Source organism: Cryphonectria parasitica (genome assembly GCF_011745365.1).
Source record: "Cryphonectria parasitica EP155 unplaced genomic scaffold M406scaffold_1, whole genome shotgun sequence".
NCBI classification, from domain to species: domain Eukaryota; kingdom Fungi; phylum Ascomycota; class Sordariomycetes; order Diaporthales; family Cryphonectriaceae; genus Cryphonectria; species Cryphonectria parasitica.
The window spans coordinates 3,956,750-3,978,030 of NW_024468909.1; the positions used below are offsets into that span (position 1 = coordinate 3,956,750).

The 21,281-nt window shown below is 53.5% G+C and overlaps 5 protein-coding genes across 5 annotated transcripts; 1 reads left to right on the forward strand and 4 right to left on the reverse strand.

Annotated features, from left to right (window-relative positions):
• Nucleotides 1-292: 292 nt before the first annotated feature.
• M406DRAFT_336159 (uncharacterized protein) lies at nt 293-2,728 on the reverse strand (the record flags this gene model as incomplete). Its single annotated transcript, XM_040921113.1, has 1 exon — nt 293-2,728. The coding sequence occupies one exon, from the start codon at nt 2,726-2,728 to the stop codon at nt 293-295; it is 2,436 nt and encodes an 811-aa protein (XP_040781456.1).
• A 4,970-nt stretch (nt 2,729-7,698) lies between these two features.
• M406DRAFT_285202 (asparaginyl-tRNA synthetase) lies at nt 7,699-9,731 on the reverse strand (the record flags this gene model as incomplete). The annotated part of the gene is made up of 3 exons (XM_040918604.1): nt 7,699-8,270; nt 8,339-9,120; nt 9,219-9,731. 3 exons carry the CDS (start codon nt 9,729-9,731, stop codon nt 7,814-7,816), a joined length of 1,752 nt encoding a protein of 583 aa, XP_040781457.1. The 3' UTR covers nt 7,699-7,813.
• Nucleotides 9,732-10,730: 999 nt separating this feature from the next.
• Nucleotides 10,731-12,505, reverse strand: M406DRAFT_248196 (Arginase/deacetylase; the record flags this gene model as incomplete). The annotated part of the gene is made up of 4 exons (XM_040916512.1): nt 10,731-11,341; nt 11,415-11,744; nt 11,875-12,001; nt 12,374-12,505. 4 exons carry the CDS (start codon nt 12,503-12,505, stop codon nt 10,731-10,733), a joined length of 1,200 nt encoding a protein of 399 aa, XP_040781458.1.
• A 1,516-nt stretch (nt 12,506-14,021) lies between these two features.
• M406DRAFT_96846 (uncharacterized protein) lies at nt 14,022-15,905 on the reverse strand (the record flags this gene model as incomplete). Its single annotated transcript, XM_040926343.1, has 4 exons — nt 14,022-14,744; nt 14,816-15,194; nt 15,470-15,589; nt 15,886-15,905. The coding sequence occupies 4 exons, from the start codon at nt 15,903-15,905 to the stop codon at nt 14,676-14,678; spliced, it is 588 nt and encodes a 195-aa protein (XP_040781459.1). The 3' UTR covers nt 14,022-14,675.
• A 3,842-nt stretch (nt 15,906-19,747) lies between these two features.
• Nucleotides 19,748-20,446, forward strand: M406DRAFT_245834 (uncharacterized protein; the record flags this gene model as incomplete). The annotated part of the gene is made up of 2 exons (XM_040916361.1): nt 19,748-20,080; nt 20,186-20,446. Coding segments are annotated over 2 exons (594 nt in total), but the record flags the coding sequence as incomplete, so codon positions are not given.
• Between the last annotated feature and the right edge of the window lie 835 nt (nt 20,447-21,281).

Consider the following 21,281-nt stretch of genomic DNA (forward strand, 5'->3'; position numbering starts at 1 on the left):
CAAACGTCTCGGCGTGTTGTCTGGAATCTCCAAATTATACCCGTTGTCCTCCACTCCTCTTCCGCGCGAAGGCAACCAAGAGGCAGAAGAGGAGGACTGCCAACAAAAAAATCATAGACAGGAATTTGGTGATTATAAGGGGAGATAGTGGTTTAAAGATAGAAATAAAAACAAGAAAGGAGAAGAAGAAAAACAGCGCAGAAGGAACTTGCTTGCAGTCCAAGAAACAAAGCGAAATCAGTGAAGCCGGTGATTACAACAGTGTATTCGACCATTTTGCAGCAAAGCGCTTTCAGTTGGCGACCTCTTCCTCAACCCAGCCGTTGAGACCACCCTGGATGGCGAGGCCGTAGCCACTGCCCATGCCGCCGAAGCTGGCTTGGTACTGGTGGCCGCGCCGGGCGCCTTCATCATGGACGCTGCCCTGGACGCTGCTGGGGCTTGTGCCGCCGTTCTCGAAACCGGGTCCGAATGCAGGCAGGCTCACCGCTCGGCTATGTTGGCCGCGGGCGTTGGCAGGGGCCAGCAGCCCGCCGATAGTCGTCGGACCAGATGTGGAGTTCTGCGTGGCGTAGCCGTTGGAGATGCTGGCAGACTGGCCGTGTCCAGAGACGGAGCCATCTGGCATCTGGAGCGTCATCTCGCTAGGCGAAGACGACGCGGTTCCGAAGAGCACAGCCTGCTGGGCAGCGAGGGCCTGGTGCTGCTGCTGATGGTGTTGCTGCGCCTGCTGGGACACCTGGTTGAGGTACACAGTCAAGGGGTTGCTCTGGGTGTTAAACAGGGCCGGCTGGTTTCCCGCTAAATCGTTGGTTGGTGATCCGCTCTGCGGGGCCTGTTGCTGTCCTGGAGAAGCAGGAACTTCGTTACGCGGCGAGCCGGCCTGCTGTTGCTGTTGCTGCTGCTGCTGTAGCTGTCGTGGCGGGTTTCCGCAGCGATCCTTACCGAAGTTGACCTTGAACTTTCGGTATTCCTCCTTGCTCCGAACAGCCTCGATAGCCTTGATGGCATTGGCAATGTTGGTAAAGTTCACAAACGCGCAGCTCTTCTCCCGGAGGGTGTTGACCAGCTCAATCTCGCCATACTCGGAGAAATCTTGTCTCAGCCTCTCCTCCGTGAATGTCTCGTCCAGGTTTCCGATGTAGACGTTTCGCGAAGCACCGCCACTGACGGCCAAGGCGATCGCTGGGGGAAGAGCACCAGAGTGCTTACCCCAGCCAATCTTCAAGCGGCGGTTGTGGATCATCAGACCCTGAATGTTGCTCAGGGCGTAGAAGGAGGCCGCCGCGGTAGGGTCGATGAAGGTGACGAAGCAGATGTGCTTGTCCGGAATGTAACGAATGTGGTGCAACAGGCCACCTCGCACAACGTTGCAGATCTCCTCGATGGTTGTCTCGGGGTGGATATTGCCCAGGTAAATAGTCCGGTTTCCAAGGTTGTTGATGCCACCAGCAGTAGTGGCGACAGCAGCAGCAGCGACAGACTGCTGTGCCAGGGCACTGGAGATCACATCACGGTCGGCGCCAGTCAGCATGTGCGCATAGCCAGGAGCAATGCCGAGATACTGCGCTGCGTTCTGCTGCTGCGTCTTCGAGACATAGGCGCACCTATCCTTGCCATAGTACACACGCCGCGGGGCCTGCCACTTGGCCTCCTGGGGAAGCTGAGAGACCGCCTTGATAGCGTTGGCAATGGAGAGAAAGTGGATGAAGGCGATGCTCTTCTCCCGGACAATCTTTACGGTGTCTATGGCACCGAATTTGCCCAGGTCTTCTCTGATCTCCTCCTCCGTGACCTCCTCGGGCAGGTTTCCGAGGTAGACGTTTCGAGAGGCACCAGACTGCTGCACGGCGAGGGCGACAGAAGTAGGCACCTGAGACGGCTTGCCCCAGCCGACCTTGATATCCTGTCCCTTGATGCAGAGCTTTTTCAAGATGGCATCAGAGTGGAAGTGGGTGGCGGAACCGGCGTCCAGGAAGGAGATGAAGGCGCAGTTCTTATCAGGGAGCAGCCTGACGGACTCGATCTGCCCACTGCGCACATGGCTCAGTATCTCCTCCGCCGGCGTGTCCTGAGGAATGTTTCCCAAGTAGACCGTACGGCTGGATCCGCTGCCAACAGGGCTCATGGCCACAGGAGAACCGGGGTTCATCTGCATCTGCATCTGCCCACCCATGTTGCCATACGCCGTAGTAGGAGACTGAGGGGCGAAAAATTGGGGCGCCCCATACGTCGAAGGCGAGACCATCGCCTGATAGCCACCAGGCGACATGGGCTGCTGGACAGGGCTGGCAAGACCGTTCTGCTGCTGCTGCTGCTGCTGCTGCTGCTGATGCTGGTGCTGGCTGTTCTGCTGAGCCTGCGGATAAGCACCCATGCCCTGGAACTGACCGCCGGCAAAGGCAGCAGGGGTACCCGGCTGGAAGGGGCTGCCGAGGAGCAGCTGAGAAGGAAGCAGAGGAGTGAATTGCATGTCGAAGCCAGAGCCGGGAGTGGTCATGTCGGCAACAGTCGGGTTCAGAGTCTGCTGCTGGACATTCTGGGTGTTGATCGTGGGGATGTTCCCACGGCGCGGGTGCCTGTCGGCAAAGCCAGAAACGTTCGAGGTGAAGGCACCGTGAGAGAAACCAGTGTCGCTCGTGGAGGGTTTGGACGCGTGACCAAAGCGACCGAGGCCATTGCTCGGGCCTGTCTGACCACCAATGGGACCTGGTTGATGCTCCTGCATCCCGAGAAGATGAGGAGGGACAAGGTTGTCCCGGCCGACGTGAGATAGGACTGCCGTTTTGAAAAGATTAGAGGTGCCTCCCGAAAAGAGAAGGCACTCGTCAAGAAGAAGTTGGAGGTCTGCGGCGTTGTACAGACACCAGAGGGTCGTAGAATATAAAATGGGTATCTCAAAAAGAAGAAAAAAAGAAGAGAAGAGATTCCACAACCACCAGCGTCTTGCAATTGGTTGGGGAGGCTCTCTTGTTTTTTGATGTTTCTTCCTTCTTTTCTGAAGTTGTTCTCAAAAAACCAACCCGAACAACCGAAGTTTGAAAGGCAGGGGGTCCAAAACCAGGAATTCGAAAGAATACCAGCAGTATATGTCGTATATGCAGGTTCGAATGTCTGCTGAACAGATTTATACCAACACGCAGGCCAGTCGGGAGTCGGGGATCTCGAGACCTTGAAAGCCAAGAAAGCTAGGTCGAAGAAGCCGGGACTGGGGCGATCAAAGGACGAAAGGCCCCAAAGTGCAGCGAACCAAGTATGTATGGGATCCGCAGAGGGCTGGTCGAACGGGACAGGAAGGTCGAGACTGGCGCAGCGACACGCTCCCACTTTTGTAGTCGAACAAAGACGGCCGATATTGAAAAAAAAAAAAAAAGGCAAGGTAGCCCGTAGCCCTGGCGAGGATTCGAAGGGGAGAATGCCGGGGCGGAACAGACACAATGCCACGACAAGGACAACGAGAGGGCTCAGGCCTGCTCCTGATGTGTTCGTTTGCGTTCGCGGTGAGACTTGTCGCGTCAGGCGACGTGGGAGATTGGACGACTGACAGGAACCCGGGGAGTGGGGGACCTAATCGAAATAAAAATATAAAAAAAATGACTGCAACAGATATATGCCAAACAACGAGTGTGTAGTATTCGAACAACAAAAGTCGGTGGTGACGTGGTCGAGGGGCGTGTGCTGGGACAGAAGAGGATTGGAGGGCCAGTCGCGACACAAATTAAGAGAAGCTCGTGCAAGAGGGGTGTTGGGAAGAAGAGAACAAGAAGCTCAAACTCAAGGCTCGGGTTATGCGCAGAATCTAAGGTAATGGTATGGTAAATATGAAGGTACCACCAGTAGAAGCAGGAGAGGGATGAAGGCGAAGCCAAAGGTGAAGGTGAAGGTCGATCCAAGAATGAACATGAGGGAACGAAAGAGGAGGAGGATGAGCCTGAACCTAAGATGAAGGTCAGAAGAAGAGGAATCGGTAGGACAGCAACCAACACGCACGGAAAGAGAAGAGAAGAAGAAGAAAAAAAGGGGAGGTCAAATTGAGAGTGACTTGAGTGAGGATCCGGGGCGAGGAGGTGAGCGGAGAGAAAGGACCTCTCTGGACATGGAGACACGGTAAAATTGGACCAGGGCCCAGCCTATCCAGGCAGGAAAAGGAACTAGGGCTAAGGGGGGGGGTGGGCATGGGCAGGTACTATGGTCAGGACAGGGCAGGTCATGCGCAGGGCAGGTTGAAAGGCTCGAAGGAACCGCACTTGGTTCTGTGAGTACGTACTACAAGTACACTGTACTGTACCGTCAACGTTCAGACCCTCGCCAGACACATTGGCTTTTACTGAATTGGTTTTTTTTCTTCTCTTTCCCTTTGCTTTTGCGCGGTGAGGAACACTGCTGGGGCCCTGCCTGAAGGGTGGGCTCACCAATGAGAAGGCCTCAGTGGACCCCCAGGGTGTTGACCCAAAAGGGGCAAGGACCACCGTCAAAGTGCAGGCATCCCTGGCACCGCAATTTAACTCTCCTCACGCCTTCTCCCAGAGGAGCCATGGCCCTCCGCCAAGCGTACCTCTGTACCATGTAGTATAAGCTCCAGCACGCCGGTACTGTGGCACTGTAGTACATACTATGGACAACTCGACCACTACGGTGGCCCTATGGTGGCCCCATGGCAGTACAATGTCCTCCGTGCTCTCCCCCCATCTCCACTCCACGCAGTGATTCGAGCTGGCGGGCATGCAGTCTCAAATTCTGTGGGAATGAATGGAGGTATGCATACAAGTATGGTCGGCCTCATGCGCAGCCCAAGAGGAGGAATGACTGACTGACAAACTGATGGATGAATTGACAATGGTTACCTATTTTGAGAATGAGGGTCCTGGCGCCTTCCAATAGGGTGGCTGCGATTCGCGATATCTTGTAGTAAGCTCGTAACACGGACTGAAATCAGCCGTCTTTTTTGTCCGTTTCTTTGGTCAGGGTCTGGGCCAGGGGGCCATCGTGCATATTACAGAGTAACATAGCTAGCCTACTACTTTGCACATGGCCTGGGTACCCCTAACATGGCCAGCAGGACTTGGCACTGCAATGTTTACCATAATACGCATTTCTGACCTGTCTCAAGTCTACTGTGGTGGTACCTCTATCTATCTATAGAGTCATTAATGAACTGACACATATATAGACAGACAGAGGAAGGAAGAGAGAGATGCCAACTATCTACTACGTAGTCAAGTACCTAAGCAGCAGGCATTAGAAAATGACCAAGACCAGCCACTTCTGTAAGTAAGTAAGAAGGAGGGAGAACGCCATCGGGGAGTCCCGTGTAGATGACTGTATACATAGTAGCAGTACGTATGCACAGGTTCTCTCATCTCATTATTCTCCGAGTCGCCCAAATTTCTATCAAAAGAATCGATCTACTGCTGTAGGAAATTATCCTGTGCAGTAGCGTTGTCGGTTTGAGTAACATTGGTACATGACACTGACACGGTCCCGAAGATCATCGTTTTTGTCATCGTCGCTTTGCTTCTTTTCCCAGTTATATTCAATGAATGACAATCCTGTGTGAACCGAAGTCTTGAAGGGGAGAGAGGAGAGAAGTTTGGTCGAGGAGGGGGGGGGGGGCGTCGATCAGCCCACGTCGCCCGCCCGTGAGAATGCGCTGTGGAACCTTACCATCAACCAGGAACCATCAACATCACTGAATCATAACATTCATCACGTCCCATTCCCCAACAACCGACCAAAGTAATGTCACGCTGAAGAAAACAGTACCAGTAGTAGTATTCATTTAGCAAAGTAATAAGGAGGAGCAAGAAGTCCAGACGATCAAGTGGGTATACCATCGTTTCAGAGAAAGAGATCCGAAAGAAACGAAACATCATAGACACATGCACCGCCTGCCTCTTTTCTCTAGTTTGCCCCAGCCTGGGGGAGAGACAGACATCCACCCACCCATTCAGGGGTCCATCCATCAGGTCCAGCCCTAAGGGACCATCCGGGGAACCGACCAGATCGCATGTGTCTTTCTTCTTCTTCTTTTTTTTTGGGGGGGGGGAGTTGGCCGGCAGCTCTAATGAAGATCTGCAAACCCAAAAGTCCCAGGCGCACCGCTGGTGTCTATTCTCCTACCGCAGCCGAGATCGATTAAGCACTTTAGCAGATCGTTCCAGGCGGGTCAGCTTTTGGCGTGCTGTCTGTTTCTTGGTGGTCTCCTCTTTCTTCCTCTTTTTTTGTCCACAAAATCTGATGGCCGAGTCTCTCCGTTTGGGAAGGCCTATAGCAGCCCGTGTGTTTGTGTCTTCCCCACCCCCTCACCCCCCTGCTTAATGTTGTATCTGTCCCCAAGCCACCTGCAGGGTGTGTTTTTGTCTGCAAGGGGTCCAATTGAACAAAGCACAGGTGGTCTGGCCCAGCAGAGAGACCAAGCACCACCAACCAACAACCCCCCCTCCCCCCACCTCTGAGAAAGGGCCACCTCAACAAGACCGCCATCCAGACCGCCCGCTCGCTCATGATCCTGAGGCGCCAAGGTGGAGTTTAGCCGCGCACGCGCGCTCCCGACATCGTATTGTTACTCCTACAGACAATCATAAATAGACGGAAGCCTGAGAGAAGGAGAAAGAAGGGACATTGGTGGGACAGTGTTCGCTTGAGGTAAAGCCCTCCCACACCCCCCTTCGAAACACCAGGCCAGATTTGGGGCCTTTCTCGATGCAACCAGACACCACAGTAGGTATAGTGAGAGAAACTGCTGACGCCACTTCACCGTTTTTTGCTGGCTGCCACCCCTTTCCCCCTTTCCCTTGAGCTTACCAACCGAGTAGGGGAAAGTCCGGCGCGCACGCTTCTGCAGGAACACGCAACAAGGGGGGGACGAACTCAGACACACACACACACAGGATTCCAATGTTCGTCTCTCTCGAAAAGAGGGCTACGGCGTGACGAGCTGCGTTCCTGCTCTCTGCGTAGTACGTAGGCGTGGGGGGAAGGGGGGGGGCGGAAGGAGAAGAATGTGGATGGAAAGGGTCTGTACAGCGAAAGGGGAAGAGAGTAAAGCCAATCCCTGCCGCCCACGTTTTTCTCCCCTTCTTTTGATCCTGCGCAACCGAGAAACCCTGTTCCTCTCAGGAGCACCTTGTTGATAGATGTCTTCCACATGATCTGTTACAATTACACTTGACTGGCACTGGGCCAGAGTGAATATGTAATAACCCTCAATAGAGAGCATAGATAATCCATAGCTCGACCCTATGCCACCTAACAAAGTTTGCTGTTCATCACAATTGATTCTTTTATAAAATGAATAAAGTAATAATCATAGCCATACCCGTCTGCCCTCACCCCACATGTCTCGCCGCAGGGGGACGGGGAGGGGGGTCGTGAGTCAAGCTGGCCCTACTCAACGGCTGCATGCCGCATCCGCATGAACAAGGAGAAGAGGCACACTAACATTTCCTAGCACCCCCCACATGTTTTCATGGATCTTTTGTTCTGCATTGGAGAATTGGAAACGTCCCTTGAATTTTGACTGTGAGGCTGTGAGGGCCACGCGACCAGGGCGATACTGATTACTGAGGCCTACTCAAAGGGCGAGCCATGTGATACTACTATAGTACACAGCCGTCAACCACTGCATGATGGACAATCCAAATAGCCCTCGTTGCCCGATGTTTGGATAGTTTGTCTATTGATTTTGTTTTTGTTTTTCTGTTACGAATCGATCAGGTTCTCTCATGCTAGCTGCGACCAGCCCTGCTCCCTTGTTCAAAACGTAGAGAGATGAAGGACGTGCAGCTCCCAAAAGAAAGACAAAGGCATGCGCTCAAGGCTTGCAACGACCCATGAATCGAGGATACATGCAGCACGTTCGGACCGTGTGCTGGTTAGCCAGCCAAGCCAAGAAACGCTCCAGACCCAGACCGTAACCACCGTGCGGGCTCGTGCCGTACTTTCTCTGGTCCAGGTACCAATAATAAGGCGTGGGGTCGATGCTGTGCTTGTTAAATGCCTGCACCAGCTCCTCGTATCCCTCCATACGCATCGAGCCGCCCACAATCTCGCCCACGCCGGGCATCAACACGTCCACACTCTCCGTCACGCGGAGATCGGATGAGTCCTTCTTCATGTAGAAGGCCTTGATCTCCACAGGGAAGTGCGTCAGGAAGATGGGCTTGTTGATTGCATCCGTCATCTTGCGCTCGGCTGCCTCGGCGATGTCATCACCAAAGACGTGAGGCTTGCCCTCTTCGTTGAGGATGGGGGGATCCTGTGCGTTGAGCCTGCAACGGCGTCAGCACGGCTTGAAAGAAAAGTCCAACTCGGGTGAGATAAAAAGAAAGGGGCTTACCAGTCAATCGCATCAGTGTACTTCATCCGCAAGAATGGACGGCTGGGCTTCTGGAAGTCAGGGTTGACCTGCTTGATGTACTCGGCGATCTCAGAATCCGACAAGACCATGTCCACCACACCGCAGATCATCTCCTCGAGGTGGTTGAGCAGGTCCTCAAAGGTGATGAAGTCCAGCTCGGCCTCGATGTGCGTATACTCGGAAAGGTGGCGCCGCGTCAGACTCTTCTCGGCACGGAACGACTTCTCAATGCAGTATACGTTGCCCATGGACGGCAGTACCGTCTCGAGGTACAGCTGCGAGGACTGCGTGAGGTATGAGTCCTCTCCATAGTAGTTAAAACCGAACAGCGTAGAGCCACCCTCGACCTGCGTCTGCACCAGCGCAGGCGGGGACACCTGGCGGATCTTCATCTGCTTGTACAGATGCCGGAACGCATAGTCGACCTCGGACCGGATCTTCATGACAGAGGAAGCCTTCTCTCCCCGCAGGACCAAGTGCCTGTTGTCAAGCATGTCCGCCTCCCATGGATCCTGTGTGTGAGATACCTTGTTGGTAATGGCATCCATGTCCGAGGGCGCGGTGCCGAGAACCTCGTAGTAGTCGACATGCAGTTCGCGGTTGTCAGGTGTCTTCGCAGAGGGCGGCGCCTTCTTCATCTCGCCGTACAGGACGAGCGAGGTGCTTCTGGCAAAGGTAAGGGCGGCATAGGTCTGCGTGAGGGGTCCGCTTGGTATTATGCACTGCAAGAGGCCATAGCCGTCCGTGAAGACAATAAAGGTCTATAAGATCCCCATCCCCCCCCCCCAGTGTCAGCCTCCTGATATACAAAACCTCTCAAGCACCGCCGCATACGTTCGTTGGCTGGCGGGAGACTTACAGCCTGCTTTTGTGGCCGCAGCTGGTCGATCCGGCCGTACACCTTGACCCTCGCACCCTTCTTGTCGCCCTCACCAAGCTCTATGGTCTTATCGTCGATGCGGATCTTCTTGGCCTCAGGCAGGCTGGGGTCCTGCTTGATGACGATCTTCTTAGCCGCCTCGAGGTTGTCCAGGCGCTGCTTCTTGGCCTCCTCCTCTTTGGCATCACTGGCAGCCTTCTTGGCCTGCTTCTTCTTGTGGGCATCGACGGCGGAGTTGGCCTTCTTGACGGCGCTCTTGGCGGGTTCCTTCCACAGCAGGGCCTCGGCCGGGTCATCGCCAGTCTTGGAGGCACGCGTCAGGTAGGTGGTCGAGGGGCGCTCGATGTTGGCGATCATGGCATAGGCCAGAGACTTGTAGGGTTTGGCCTCTGATCCGTCGACTGAGGAGTCATCAAGGCCGGCGTCGACGTCGACGTAACACTTGTCGCCCTCGGGCTTGACCCGCTCAGCGAGTTCTTGTATGGCTGCCATTTTCTTTTCTAAGGACGGTATCGTTGGTCACCGACAGCCAATTGATTGAGTACGAAGAGAAATATGACAGAAGTCAAGGTAAGGGTTTCGACCTTTGAGACTGGACCTTGAATAGTTGAGAGAGACTTGGGCAGTTTGAGGACCGACAAAGTGTGGTGGGGTAGAGAAAAGATAAGGGAGTGGGAGCTTTGGTAGCAGCAGCCGCAAATCTGGTGGGGTTGAGTCACTGGCTGTATCACTTAGGACAGGGGTTTTGCGAGTTTGCAGTGACTCACTGAAGACATCTTGCAAGCCTGAAGCACACTTCGGGTCAATGCCTATTATCGGAACACACTGTCTCATCAAGATGAAAGTACCATGAAATGAAGTCTTGACTACCATATTTTGGCTACATAAACCAAATCTCAAAGGCTGAAAGCATGAACCACTGTGTTGTCTACTGTCAACTACAGCAGTCAGCAAAGCGGGCAGTTTATCAGGTCTGGATCGAAGCTGAGCAAATGCTTGATGCAACAAGATAGCACACACCCTCACTTGTTCAGATACGATAAAACACTGCTGTACTTTAGAATGTATATGAACAACCAAATGGAGGCATAACGGCATGGCAGTGCTTGTCCCTCTGTTTGACAGAAACCCTGAATACCAACATAATAAAAACAACAAAAAATAGCATATATATGTACATACACTATATATATATTGTATTTCAGTGCTTCTACCAGCTGAGCAGTTTTGGTCCAGCAGAAAGCACTTTAACATAAGCAAGACCAATACCTCGCCTTCTTGGACCCAAGAGCAGAGTCTGATCTCAAAGACTGCAAAGATTGTGCTACTGCTACACAGCACACACGACCCAAAGAATAGAGGCCGTACAAACGCCTCATCGACGAAGCAGGGTGGCTCTGAACACCAGCCTGCGGCCTACCAGATCCTCATCCCTCCCCTTCCCGGGCTTCATGTCCTCCCAACGTGTGGACAATCACACACTGGGCTCCCTCACAACTCATCTCTAACGTCCTTGGTATCCTCAACCGCCTCGGCCGCTCCCTCCTTCCCCATCTCCTCCATCCCCCTCTTGACAACCGAGCTCAAGATCTCGTAGACGACCTGTGCAGCCGCGAGCGCCGTCTCCTCCCCCTGGCCCTGGTACGCCGGCGAGACCTCGACCACATCGGCCCCGACAACGTTCAGACCCTCAATTCCCCGCAGAATACGGATCAGCTCGCGCGTGGTCCAGCCACCAGGCTCCGGGGTGCCTGTACCAGGCGCAAACGCCGGGTCGAGCACGTCAATGTCGATGGACAGATACACGGGGTCGTCGACTGGGATAGCATCGAGGATGGTCTTGATCACGCCCGCGGTGCCGAGGTCGTCGATGTCGTCGGCCACGACGCGCACCCAATTCTGGGAGGTGTCGTCGTCAAAATCGTCCCAGCCGTTGCCGGACAGGCGGGTGCGCAGGCCTGCGTGCACCGAGGGGCGGGTGGTGTCGTTGATCAGCAGTCCTTCCTGGCCGGCGAGCCAGAACATGGAGCCATGAGTGAAGTGGGCCTGGTCAGAGGGCCAGGAGCTGGGGTACTTGGCTGGGTGCCAGGTATCGAGGTGGGCTTCAGGAGTGCAAAGTCGTCGTCAGCAGGAGAGAAGATTTATTAAAGGTGAAAGGCAGAGGGGCCCAGCTACCATCAAAGTGCAACACCCGCAGGGGTTTCCCATAAACCTTATTCAGAGCCCTCAGTGCCGGCAGGGCAAGGCTGTGGTCACCACCGAGGGTGATGAGCTTGGGCTTCTGCAGGAGAGGCGACACAGGCGATCGGCTGCCCAGCTCTGTGAAGGCCTCTGTCATCTGCAGCACAGCCACAGCATTGTCGACGGGCATGACGGGGATGTCGCCGCAGTCGATGATCTTGGCCCAGTTCTGATATGGGTTGATGTTGGCCCTGGGGTTGAAGCCCCTGAAGCTCGTCTGCCGCGATGAGGCCTGACGGATGGCACGTGGGCCGAACCTTGCGCCTGGTTTCATGATAATAATTAATGAGGGAAGGCACTAGTCATTTCTTTCTTTCTTCCTCTCCAGGATTAGAAGGACGGGCCAATAGCCGCCTGGGAAAGCAGGTGTTGAGAGAAGGAGCTACCAACTCACCTGGCCTGTAGCTCACAGCCGTGTCGAACGGGGCGCCAATAATGGCAATATCAAACAGCTCCGACGGCGTTGTCAGGCATTTGGTATGCTGGAGGTGCGCAAAACTGCCTATTCCCGAGAAGGGCCACTGAATGGGTTGGGAAACAGAGAGCCCTGTGTCAGCCTCGTTCTTCGCAATTTTATTCTTCTTCCTTTGACCCCCCTCTTCTTTTTTTTTAAGAGCGTAATAATAGAACCATCGCATGCCATACAGCCGGTCTGCTGCAGTTGCACATGCTTACCCCCGCTGCAGCCAACCGATCAGGCATATCCTATCATATAGACGTTGAAAGAAAGATTTTCCCCTTCGCATGATAACCTCGCTGCCGCCCACGACTGACTGGGTGGCTGACAAAGTGCATAAGGCGGTGACTTCCACGCTCCGTTCTCATGCACCTTTGTCCTCCCGGAAAGATAAAGGGCAGATATAGCTCTACTCAGACAGTTGCGTTATACGTACCTCCATACCCCATTTGTGTTCCAGCTCGGCGAGCTCCTCGGCAGTCCACTCGTGGTCGTCGTGCCCGTGGTTACCACAGGCTGCTGCCAGCGAGGCGAGCCCCGCCGCGAGGAGGAGCTGTAGTCCTCTCATGGTGGTATGACGGGATCGAGGACGCAAGTTTCACTGTGTAAGGGGCTTGTATGTGTGAGGATGTGTGCGACACCCGGTAATATGTTCAGTAAAGTAGACCGTCGACGCCTGCCAGCTCGCTCGTATATTTACTTAGAGGGGAGGGCAAAGTAGAAGAAGCAGCGATTGGAAAACTTGGTTGTTCCCTGCAACAAAGCGCGAGATTGAAAGAGGAGAGACAGTGAGGTAGAGAGAAAGTCACGAATGAGGTCCTCGACCTTGATTGGTAATATGTAATTCCTATATGTTCAATAGCTGCTGCTACGGCCCTCGATCGGAGGCGGCCCGGCAGCAGTGAGTGGATCCGCAATCGGTGTGCGCCTGATAAAAATCGAGGCCTTGGGCTTGGCGGGCTTCACCTACGCTGCTGTAAGTAATGTGTCCGCACGGGAATTACTTAAGTATTACATATGGCTCGACGACTGGGTGTTATCGCAAGTGCGCGCAACTCTGGTCATTGCGCGTGGCTCCTGTGCCGTGGCTCATCGTGCCCCCCCCCCCCCACAAGCTCGGGTATAACTTTTATATTCCCATTTAGCCATCACTGCAGTGTGGTTTGTGTTATGCAAGACGACTACTGTGTGGTGTTGTTGATGATCCCTCTCAACACCATTGGTCTAACGGCCTGCTGTGGAAGCTGTTGTGTAGTTCCTCGTTTTTATCCAAGTTTTTACATGATCAATCCACAGTTGCATGGCCCGATTCTCCTTCTCCTGCAGGTCTAGTCTAACCCCCCTCCCTTCGGCAGTGGTATTTCCTCCTTCAGCACCCTCCCCTATCCTCACTCTCAATCTCCTCAAGGAGAGATTGTCTCTCGTGCAGGCTCATGACTGGTGTCTAGTAAAATATGCCTTACGAGTATGTCACTGTCCTTTTCATCGCCGATCATCTAGAAAGAAGTTGGACCACCGGCGCCGGACAAGAATGTCGTCGGCTTGGTCATGGAACAGCTCTCATCTTTTTGGGTTCATAGAGAGGATCAAGGTAATTGTAGAAATTCAAAGAGCTCGTGAATTACTCGACGTATTCACTCCCGGGAGAGAGAAAGAGGCACAGCCGAGGCTTATTTTATCATGTCAGGTTCCGAGGCAACTCCCCCCAGACAGAGCTCTTCGATATATCCTGCAGGCCCAGGCTACCATCTCTGCCGCCCAGCCTACTTGTCTGGCTTTCTGGGCAGAGTGACGCCTACGAACCGTTTCTACCAGATGCGACAACCCGAGTCTGGCCACGGGTTCAGGAAGGGTGTGTGTACTCTCTCATGGGAAGCTCCACTCCACAATACGTGGAGCTCTGGTCTGGGGAGCAGGAGGGGAGCGGGGTTTTGGCCTGGGAAGGAGGGATGGATTAGGTCGAAAGGGGTGGGAACTGCCTGCAGTAGCATATGCTTCAGCAAAGCTTGATGTTGGATGGGACAGGCCCCAGATCTACCACTCTCTACTCCAGTTCTCGGACGCGCCAAAGAAGAACAAGAACATCAACTTTTAACGGCGGAAATTTGGCAACCACATGTACCTACATATATATGTGTGTATGTATATACATTACGTGAGCACTGCACTGCAAATGCTTGTCGGGGCGCTGAGGACAACCAGTGCACAAAGGAGCCAGATCTGTTCGTATTGAAAAGGGGGATAAAAAGGTCGCTTCAACGGGTGAGAAACAAAAAAGACGATAACGTCCAGATCTAATAAAAATAAAAAGAGAGAGAGAAGTCTCCTCCTGTCCTCATTTACCAGCCTCCTCTCGTCCCCAGAACCACTCAATGTTCATCAGAAGCACCTTTCTGAAAGTGGCAACAAGAGCCTGCTTATATGCTTCCCACAAAGAAAAATCCACCAGCATGTTCGGATTCCAGGCTCGAGTCGTGGTGCTGAGGATGTCTTTCTCGCCGGCTTCTCCTGCTCTTCTTCTCGCCTTGGGCAGCTCAAGTAACACCCAAGGGCCACAACACCCACCCACCCAAGGGGGAACACCGCCGTCTGCGGCGAGAGTAAAGAGCTTTGGGCTTGGCGTCAGACCATGCAGTCGTCCCAGTCACCCATCTGAACTTGCTGCTATATCTGCGTTCCTTGAAAGGCTGGGTTGCCCCGCCCTGGTGAATAAGCACGCTCGCGGCCTCTGGGTATGACTACAACAACAAACACTTGTGCTTCTTAACCTTTGTTTGCTGAGGGGGCTCCAAGGCTGCTACGATCGCCTGTGGTCCTGTGTCAGTCCGTGGTCTAGATGTTCCTGCTGTGTCTCGAGACGGCATGAGGGTGCCCTTACCTCGTCAAACACGTCCTTGAGCTTGTACTGCGTCAGAGCACTGCACTCAACGTACTTGACCGCACCCAACTCCTTGGCCATCCGCTCGCCATCCTCCTTCCTCACAGGCTGCATCTTCTGCTTGGACAGCTTGTCCTTCACACCGGGATCGTCCCTCAAGTCGACCTGTGTACCAACTATGAGGCAGGGAACGCCGGGGCAGTGGTGGTGAACCTCAGGGAACCACTTCTCGCGAACGTTTTCGAAAGACGCCGGGGAGGTGACGCTGAAGCAAACGAGGAAGACGTCGGTCTGTGGGTATGAGAGCGGCCGCAATCGGTCGTAATCTTCTTGACCAGCCGTATCGAACAGGCCGAGTGTATATGGCTCATCACCGATCCTAGATTTGAGACGCAGCGGGGGGTCAGCCAAAAGGTTGCAATTTTGACTTAGAAGCACGCGGACGCATGTTTTAAAGGCTCGGCTGGATCAAGGGTACTTTGATTTTGAGACATGGAAGTAGGGTAGCGGGGTGTGCCTGAATCGAGACGCGAGGCGCGACGCCTTTGACACGGGCGCGTGATGGGCAGATGTACAAAGCTCCCTTTGTCTCGCGGAGAAGAACGTGGAAAAGAAGGTGGTGGTGGTGGAGGAGGAGGAGGAGGTCGGCCTTACATGACGGTGACAGCATAGTTGTCGAATACTGTAGGAACATATTCGGAAGGGAACTTGTTGGTGGTATAGCTGATGAGCAGACATGTCTTGCCAACAGCACCATCACCAACAACGACGCACCTAAGGAGTCATGTTTTCAATCAGCAAACTGCAATTTCAAGGGAAGGAGAATCGTCGGCATTTCAAGGTCGTGATAATGTGACGTATGCACGTGGCGATCCAATGGAAGCCAAATCTACAGATATGATACATGGGAGGGATGGAAGACAAGATGGTGTGGCCTTGCATGTACAGGACCGGAGCCGTGGCGTGGCTCTATCAGATTCCGGTGTGTGAAGGGGGGAAAAAGAGGGAGGATCGATAGGCAGCGAGCAGCTGGTGGTGGTGGTGATGGTTGAGAAATAGGGTGTACCGACTTGATAGTTGCGACCACCATCTTTCAAAGAGACAGTGCTGCACCTCGGAGGGGGCAGCGATTGCGAGTGTGGTTTGAAGCAGTCGATCTTGTTTGACGATGGTGCAACACAAAGGGCCCTGCAGGAAGGCTGTGGTATTGTTGCTTATCGGAGAAGCGTCGCGTGGGTCGAGACGTCGAGGACGGATAGGCCAATGGTCTTTGGAAGGTCTGTATCTGCTCGCAGATCGGCCAGACTCGAAATCGAAGAAGGCGCAAGGGCTATGAACATCTAAGAAGTGACTTGAACTGTATGTTGGGTTGAGACTCTGTCTCGTCTTGGGGTGTATTGTCCTGCGTATGCCTGCAGTTTGTTTGCAGCAGTGGTTGGGAGGGAAGAAAAAAAACACAAAGGTTGGATTGTTAGCACCCTGTGGAGGGAATAAAAAACAAAAAAAGCCGGGCGGTCAAGAGAAGACCGTCAAGAGAAGGGAAACGAGGTTAGAAGTGAAGGTGACAAGGCACGGACGATAGGGATCTTGATCAGTCGCAGTCAATATGGATCAGGACATAGGGTGGTAAGTGAGTGTTTTGTGTTGGCAGGTCGGAGCAGGAATCAATTGGATTGAATGGACGACGAGGGGGTCAGCCTCGTGAGCATTGGACGAGAGAGGCGGCGGCGGGTGGTGGTGGTGGCGGCAAGTCGTAGTGTTAGGTTGGTAGGTTAGGTAGGTAGGTAGGTGGTTGATCTCCCTCTATGTGTGGGCTTTGGCAGCAGCGAGGACGAGAGCGGCAGGAAGGAGGATCGCATGAAAGAGACGTCGGGTTCTGGGTCTTGGGGTGTCTGGGTCCTGGGTCCTAGACCTTTAGGGCCCTGGTTCTCTTTTTGGTCTATGTCGGGTCTTGGTTGGGGGAGGACGAAAGTCCCTGGACTTGGGCTGTCTGCGGGCTACTAGAGTAATGGATGCGATGGACGAGGTACTGGAGGTGAAGTGGGGTGCGTTTAGGGTGTGGTGGACGGCCAAGTCCAAGCAGGCCCAGGGGGTCCTGGACGGCTGCATAGCGCTACTATTCCTGATGGGGCTGCCTACAATCTTGGGGCTAAGAGGGGGGGGGCTTGTCAGTTTCTCCTAAGACGTGGTGTGTGTGGTGACGTTGGATTTTACTGGAAGGCGTCACTTGCCGTTACCTACTGCACGCTACTTACTGTCATGTCCATAGTATCTCGACAATTGATTGAGTATAGGAGTTGAGTGCCAATTTCTAGAAATTTTCCGGCTGCAAATAATTCATGTTTTGTTTGAAACACTCACTTATTGATCATAAAAACCACACAAGGCACAAACATTCTTTGGTGCCCCCTATTTCCCTCAGACTCCTCCTGACCATTCTGCTATCTCAGACCCTCGCCCCTCCCCTCTGCTGATCTATTTCCCCTTCCCAGTTTCCCCAACAATCAACGTGACTGACTGTCCTCGGTACTTGGGTCACAGTTTGAATAAACAATGAATAAAAGAAGAAGAAAAAAAAGAGAAACAAGACCATGTCAGAAGGTCCGACTTCAAGTGCCGAGATGGCCTCACCCAAAGGTCTCTGAAAGGTTTCTCTCTTAGGACGTACATACCGCCCACTCTACTCGCTCGCCCTTTTTTCTTCTTTTCTTCTTTTCTTTCCACCGGTACGTAAGCTGCACGACCATCGTCGGTTTGTTCTGCTAGGGCCCAGACCGGGCCCACCGCCAATGGGCATACTCTCTCTTTTCAAGTGCGAAGAGGTGGTACCACCCGATTCGACCAGCCGCTCGCGGCTGATAACGTCCAACAGCAGTGGGTGGTTGTTGCCTTACCGACCATGGACCGGATGCTGGTAGCCGAGCCTTGCACAGGGACCATGTCCATTCCTCGGCGACGAAGCCCCAAGCAGCTCAGGACCAGAAAAAAAGAGACCTCGAAACCTCGTCAACGTCATTCCGCCCACTGCCGTCGCCTTGCTAATATGACCTCGCCAGCTCAACTTCCCAAGCAGACGAAGGTCCTTGGCCACATCACTGCGGAGAATTTGTTTCTTGCTTGTACCATAGTACCTGCTGTGGTCCGACACCATCTCATCTCGACGAGGTAGCATAGTAGGGCCAAAAGAGGACATCGTCGATCAAACCTATCCGAATTGAATCGCGACTGGCCCACCATGCATCAAGGCGACTCACACAGCTAGGCCTGGAAAAAGAAAAAAAGAAGAAAAGGGAGAAAGAGACTCTCTCCCCCCTCTCTGGCCGCAGCATATATAAGGATAGACTTTATTTCTCTTCTTCTTTCCATTCTATTCCTTCAAACAAACCCCTTGACCAGTTAATTGATAGACAAAAGAATCTCCAGTCTCATATAGAGGCTGGTTGCATAGATTCCATGATGTTGCATTGTTCCCAGCAGCTGGATGCACACGCTCCCCCTCCCCCTTCTGCCCTTCCTTCTCTTCTTTTCTTCTATAACTTGACTTTTTGCGTGGCAGAGTCATGCTCGCCCTTAGCAATCTGGTGATGGACGCGGGAACTTGCTTCTGCAGACCGCCACGCAATATAGTCTCTTGAGACACCAACCCTTCACAGCAGCCCTGTCAATGGCACAGCAACAGGGCGAGACCTGCATCCAAGCCGCCTGTTGGGCCCCCCCTCGCGCACGTGGTTGAGGCTCGCGATCTATAACATGGTCGACAAGGATGAGGCGTTGTCTGACAAGTACCTGGCATAAGTCTGACTACTACCACCCAGCAGCGGTGTGCGGGTGGTTGTTGCACTCGGCTTCCATTACTCACTTACTGGCATAGGTCCGCGACTAAAAGAAGGAGGAAAAGGCCAGGACCCGAAGCAACGAACCCCCCCCCCCCCAAATCCTGTTTAGCTTATGTGGCATTGTTCTTGGTCTTTGCCTGTCTGGTACCCGCGGCTCTGATAGAACCCCGCCGCTCGAAACGGCCACTGAAACCAGAGGCTTGCACACGTGAAAGTCCCATCTGACCGAAACAGATAAGCAAGCTAAGAATAAAAATGAATAGAGGAACTCCTCGGATGTCTCTGACAATCTTTGAGACTGGCAAGTACGGCAGGCCGGTCTATGATGTCGTGGCTTTTAGGAATAAGTGTCTTGCGTGTCTGGTTCTTCTGCAAGGCAGAACATAAGCAGCGAGTATTCCTGTTCCACCAGCGTCCTGAACATTATTATTCAGCGCCAAAAAGTTGTACAGGTAATAATTGTGTTTGGAAAGAAGAAAAGAAAGGAAAAAGGGGGAAACCGAGGTTGATATGAATATTCTCTTGTTGACGCCCTGACATTAATTAATCCTCCTGCTCTTTTTTTCCTCATTATCTTCTTTTGTCCCACCCCTTCTAGAGAAGCTTTGTCAGGCAAGGCCCGCCCCGCTAGCGTTCTCACTCGACCTTATGCTCAGCAACCATCAGCCTCACCTGTCACACCTTTAAAAAAAAAAAAAAAAAAAAGAGGGTAATGGGAGCTGCTGGCAAAATTGGTATGGATTTGTTATTGTAAGTGCTTGCAGAAGCTAAAGCCGGCTGAGAGGTTAGGCTAGCCAACAGGCCTATGAAGTATGGATTCCGGGGGTAGCACCTTCTGACCCCGCTACAACATCCTCTCGACACTGAATCCTTGTTCTCTCACAAGTCAAACGGTCAAAAACTCGATAGTTTCGAAACAGGAACGCCCAAACACTGAGACCTCTTTTCTCCATCCATCCTTCCAAACGTCTCCAGTGGGGAGTAAAAACAAGGAGGAACAGAAGAACAGAAAGAAACAGAAAAGTTATTAAACCACACGTACACACACTTCAACCAACTTAAATTCCTCCCCCCCCCCGCCCCCTTCTAGTATTACCAAATGGATCTCTACCCAGACCCAGTCGACGGATTCCTGGAGCGCTACCTCGTCCTCCTCGACGAGTACACGGATCTACGAGAGAAGCTCATCCGCCTACAGGCCTCCACCCTCCAGCATCTTGCCCGCGCAAACTTTACAGCCGAGCGCGGCGCGCGGTATGGTGCGGACTCTTATGATGAGCGTATGCAGGCTGGCAGGACTGTTGTGATCCATGAGACCGAGGCCGGCGTTGCGTTTCGCGTGGTGGCCGCCGGTGGTGACGATGCTGGCGCCGCCGAAGAGCCTGGAACCAGCAAGGGTGAGGAGGCCACGCACGAGAACGACGAGGGCGTCATCGGGGGTGGAAAGGCTGGGGAGAAACGGGATGATGAGAAGGACGATGGGGAGGAGGTTGAGTTAGAGGGGGATGAGAAGAAGAAGATGAAGGAGAAGAAGAAGAAGAAGAAAGTGCCGGCCGACCCGATACGCTGGTTCGGCGTCCTTACGCCCCCCGCTCTACGACAGGCACAGTCCTGCGCGGTCGACACCGTCGAGCACATTATCCCTCGGCTGGTCACTGTGGATAGGGCGATGCGAGAGGTGGAGATTGAAGTGCGGCGGGCGAGAAAGAGGAGGGCCAAGGCGGAAGCTGCTGTTTCTAAGGATTTGGGGCGGGAGCAGAACCCTGTCACTCGTGCAAAGGCTGCGGCTTCGTGATTGATAGCCTCGGATAGATCTTACACCAGAGATGAGGGATGGTCCGAGAGGCTGTTTCGGTTGTCTGGGGCACTGTGATAGATGCAGTGTCGAACTCTTTCCGCAAGCCGGAGCCTCCGCCTCGTTAGAGTGATGGATGGCTATTTCATTCCATCCCTTACCCGGGAGACGAAGCTATAGCTTCATCGATGATGCATAGCTGAGTCCATGGTGGATCTGACTGGCACCTGTTCCGACACACAAGGACCAGGCCACCCGGGATACATTTCATCCATAGCTTGTTTAGAAAGCCCGCAGTAACTACTCCCCCAAGCCATCACCATCATCCCTCCTCACTTCATCTTTGGACTTTCATAATCTCTTCAGACAGACATGTGGATGAAGTTGTCCTCCACGCGGGACCCGGGTGGAGTGGGGGCTGCACCTAGATGACACCTGGCGTGTTCTAGTTCAAGATTGATCCTACACCAAACCTCATCATAAGCATCATACATGTATCAAGACCTCATATCCTTTCTTCAAGACGGGTGAGAAGGGCAGCAGGTTCCACCACCGATGAACCCAAATAAGCGTCGGAAAGCCTGCCTGTTACATCCGCCGCATGCTGTGCTTCTTCTCCTTCCTGGTACCGCTACTGGCGCCGCTGGAGACAGCCGCGGCTGTCGTGGAAGAGGTGGTAGTGAGGGAGGGGTTTGTGGAACCTGGACTTGCTTGAGATCGAGAGGCGCCACGTAAACATTGGATAAACGCGGGCCCCAGCTCCTTCGTTGCGCCCCTCCCCCCTCCCTCTGGCAGGAGGAGTGAGCTTTCTTGGCGACGTTCGCTTGGCCCGTGC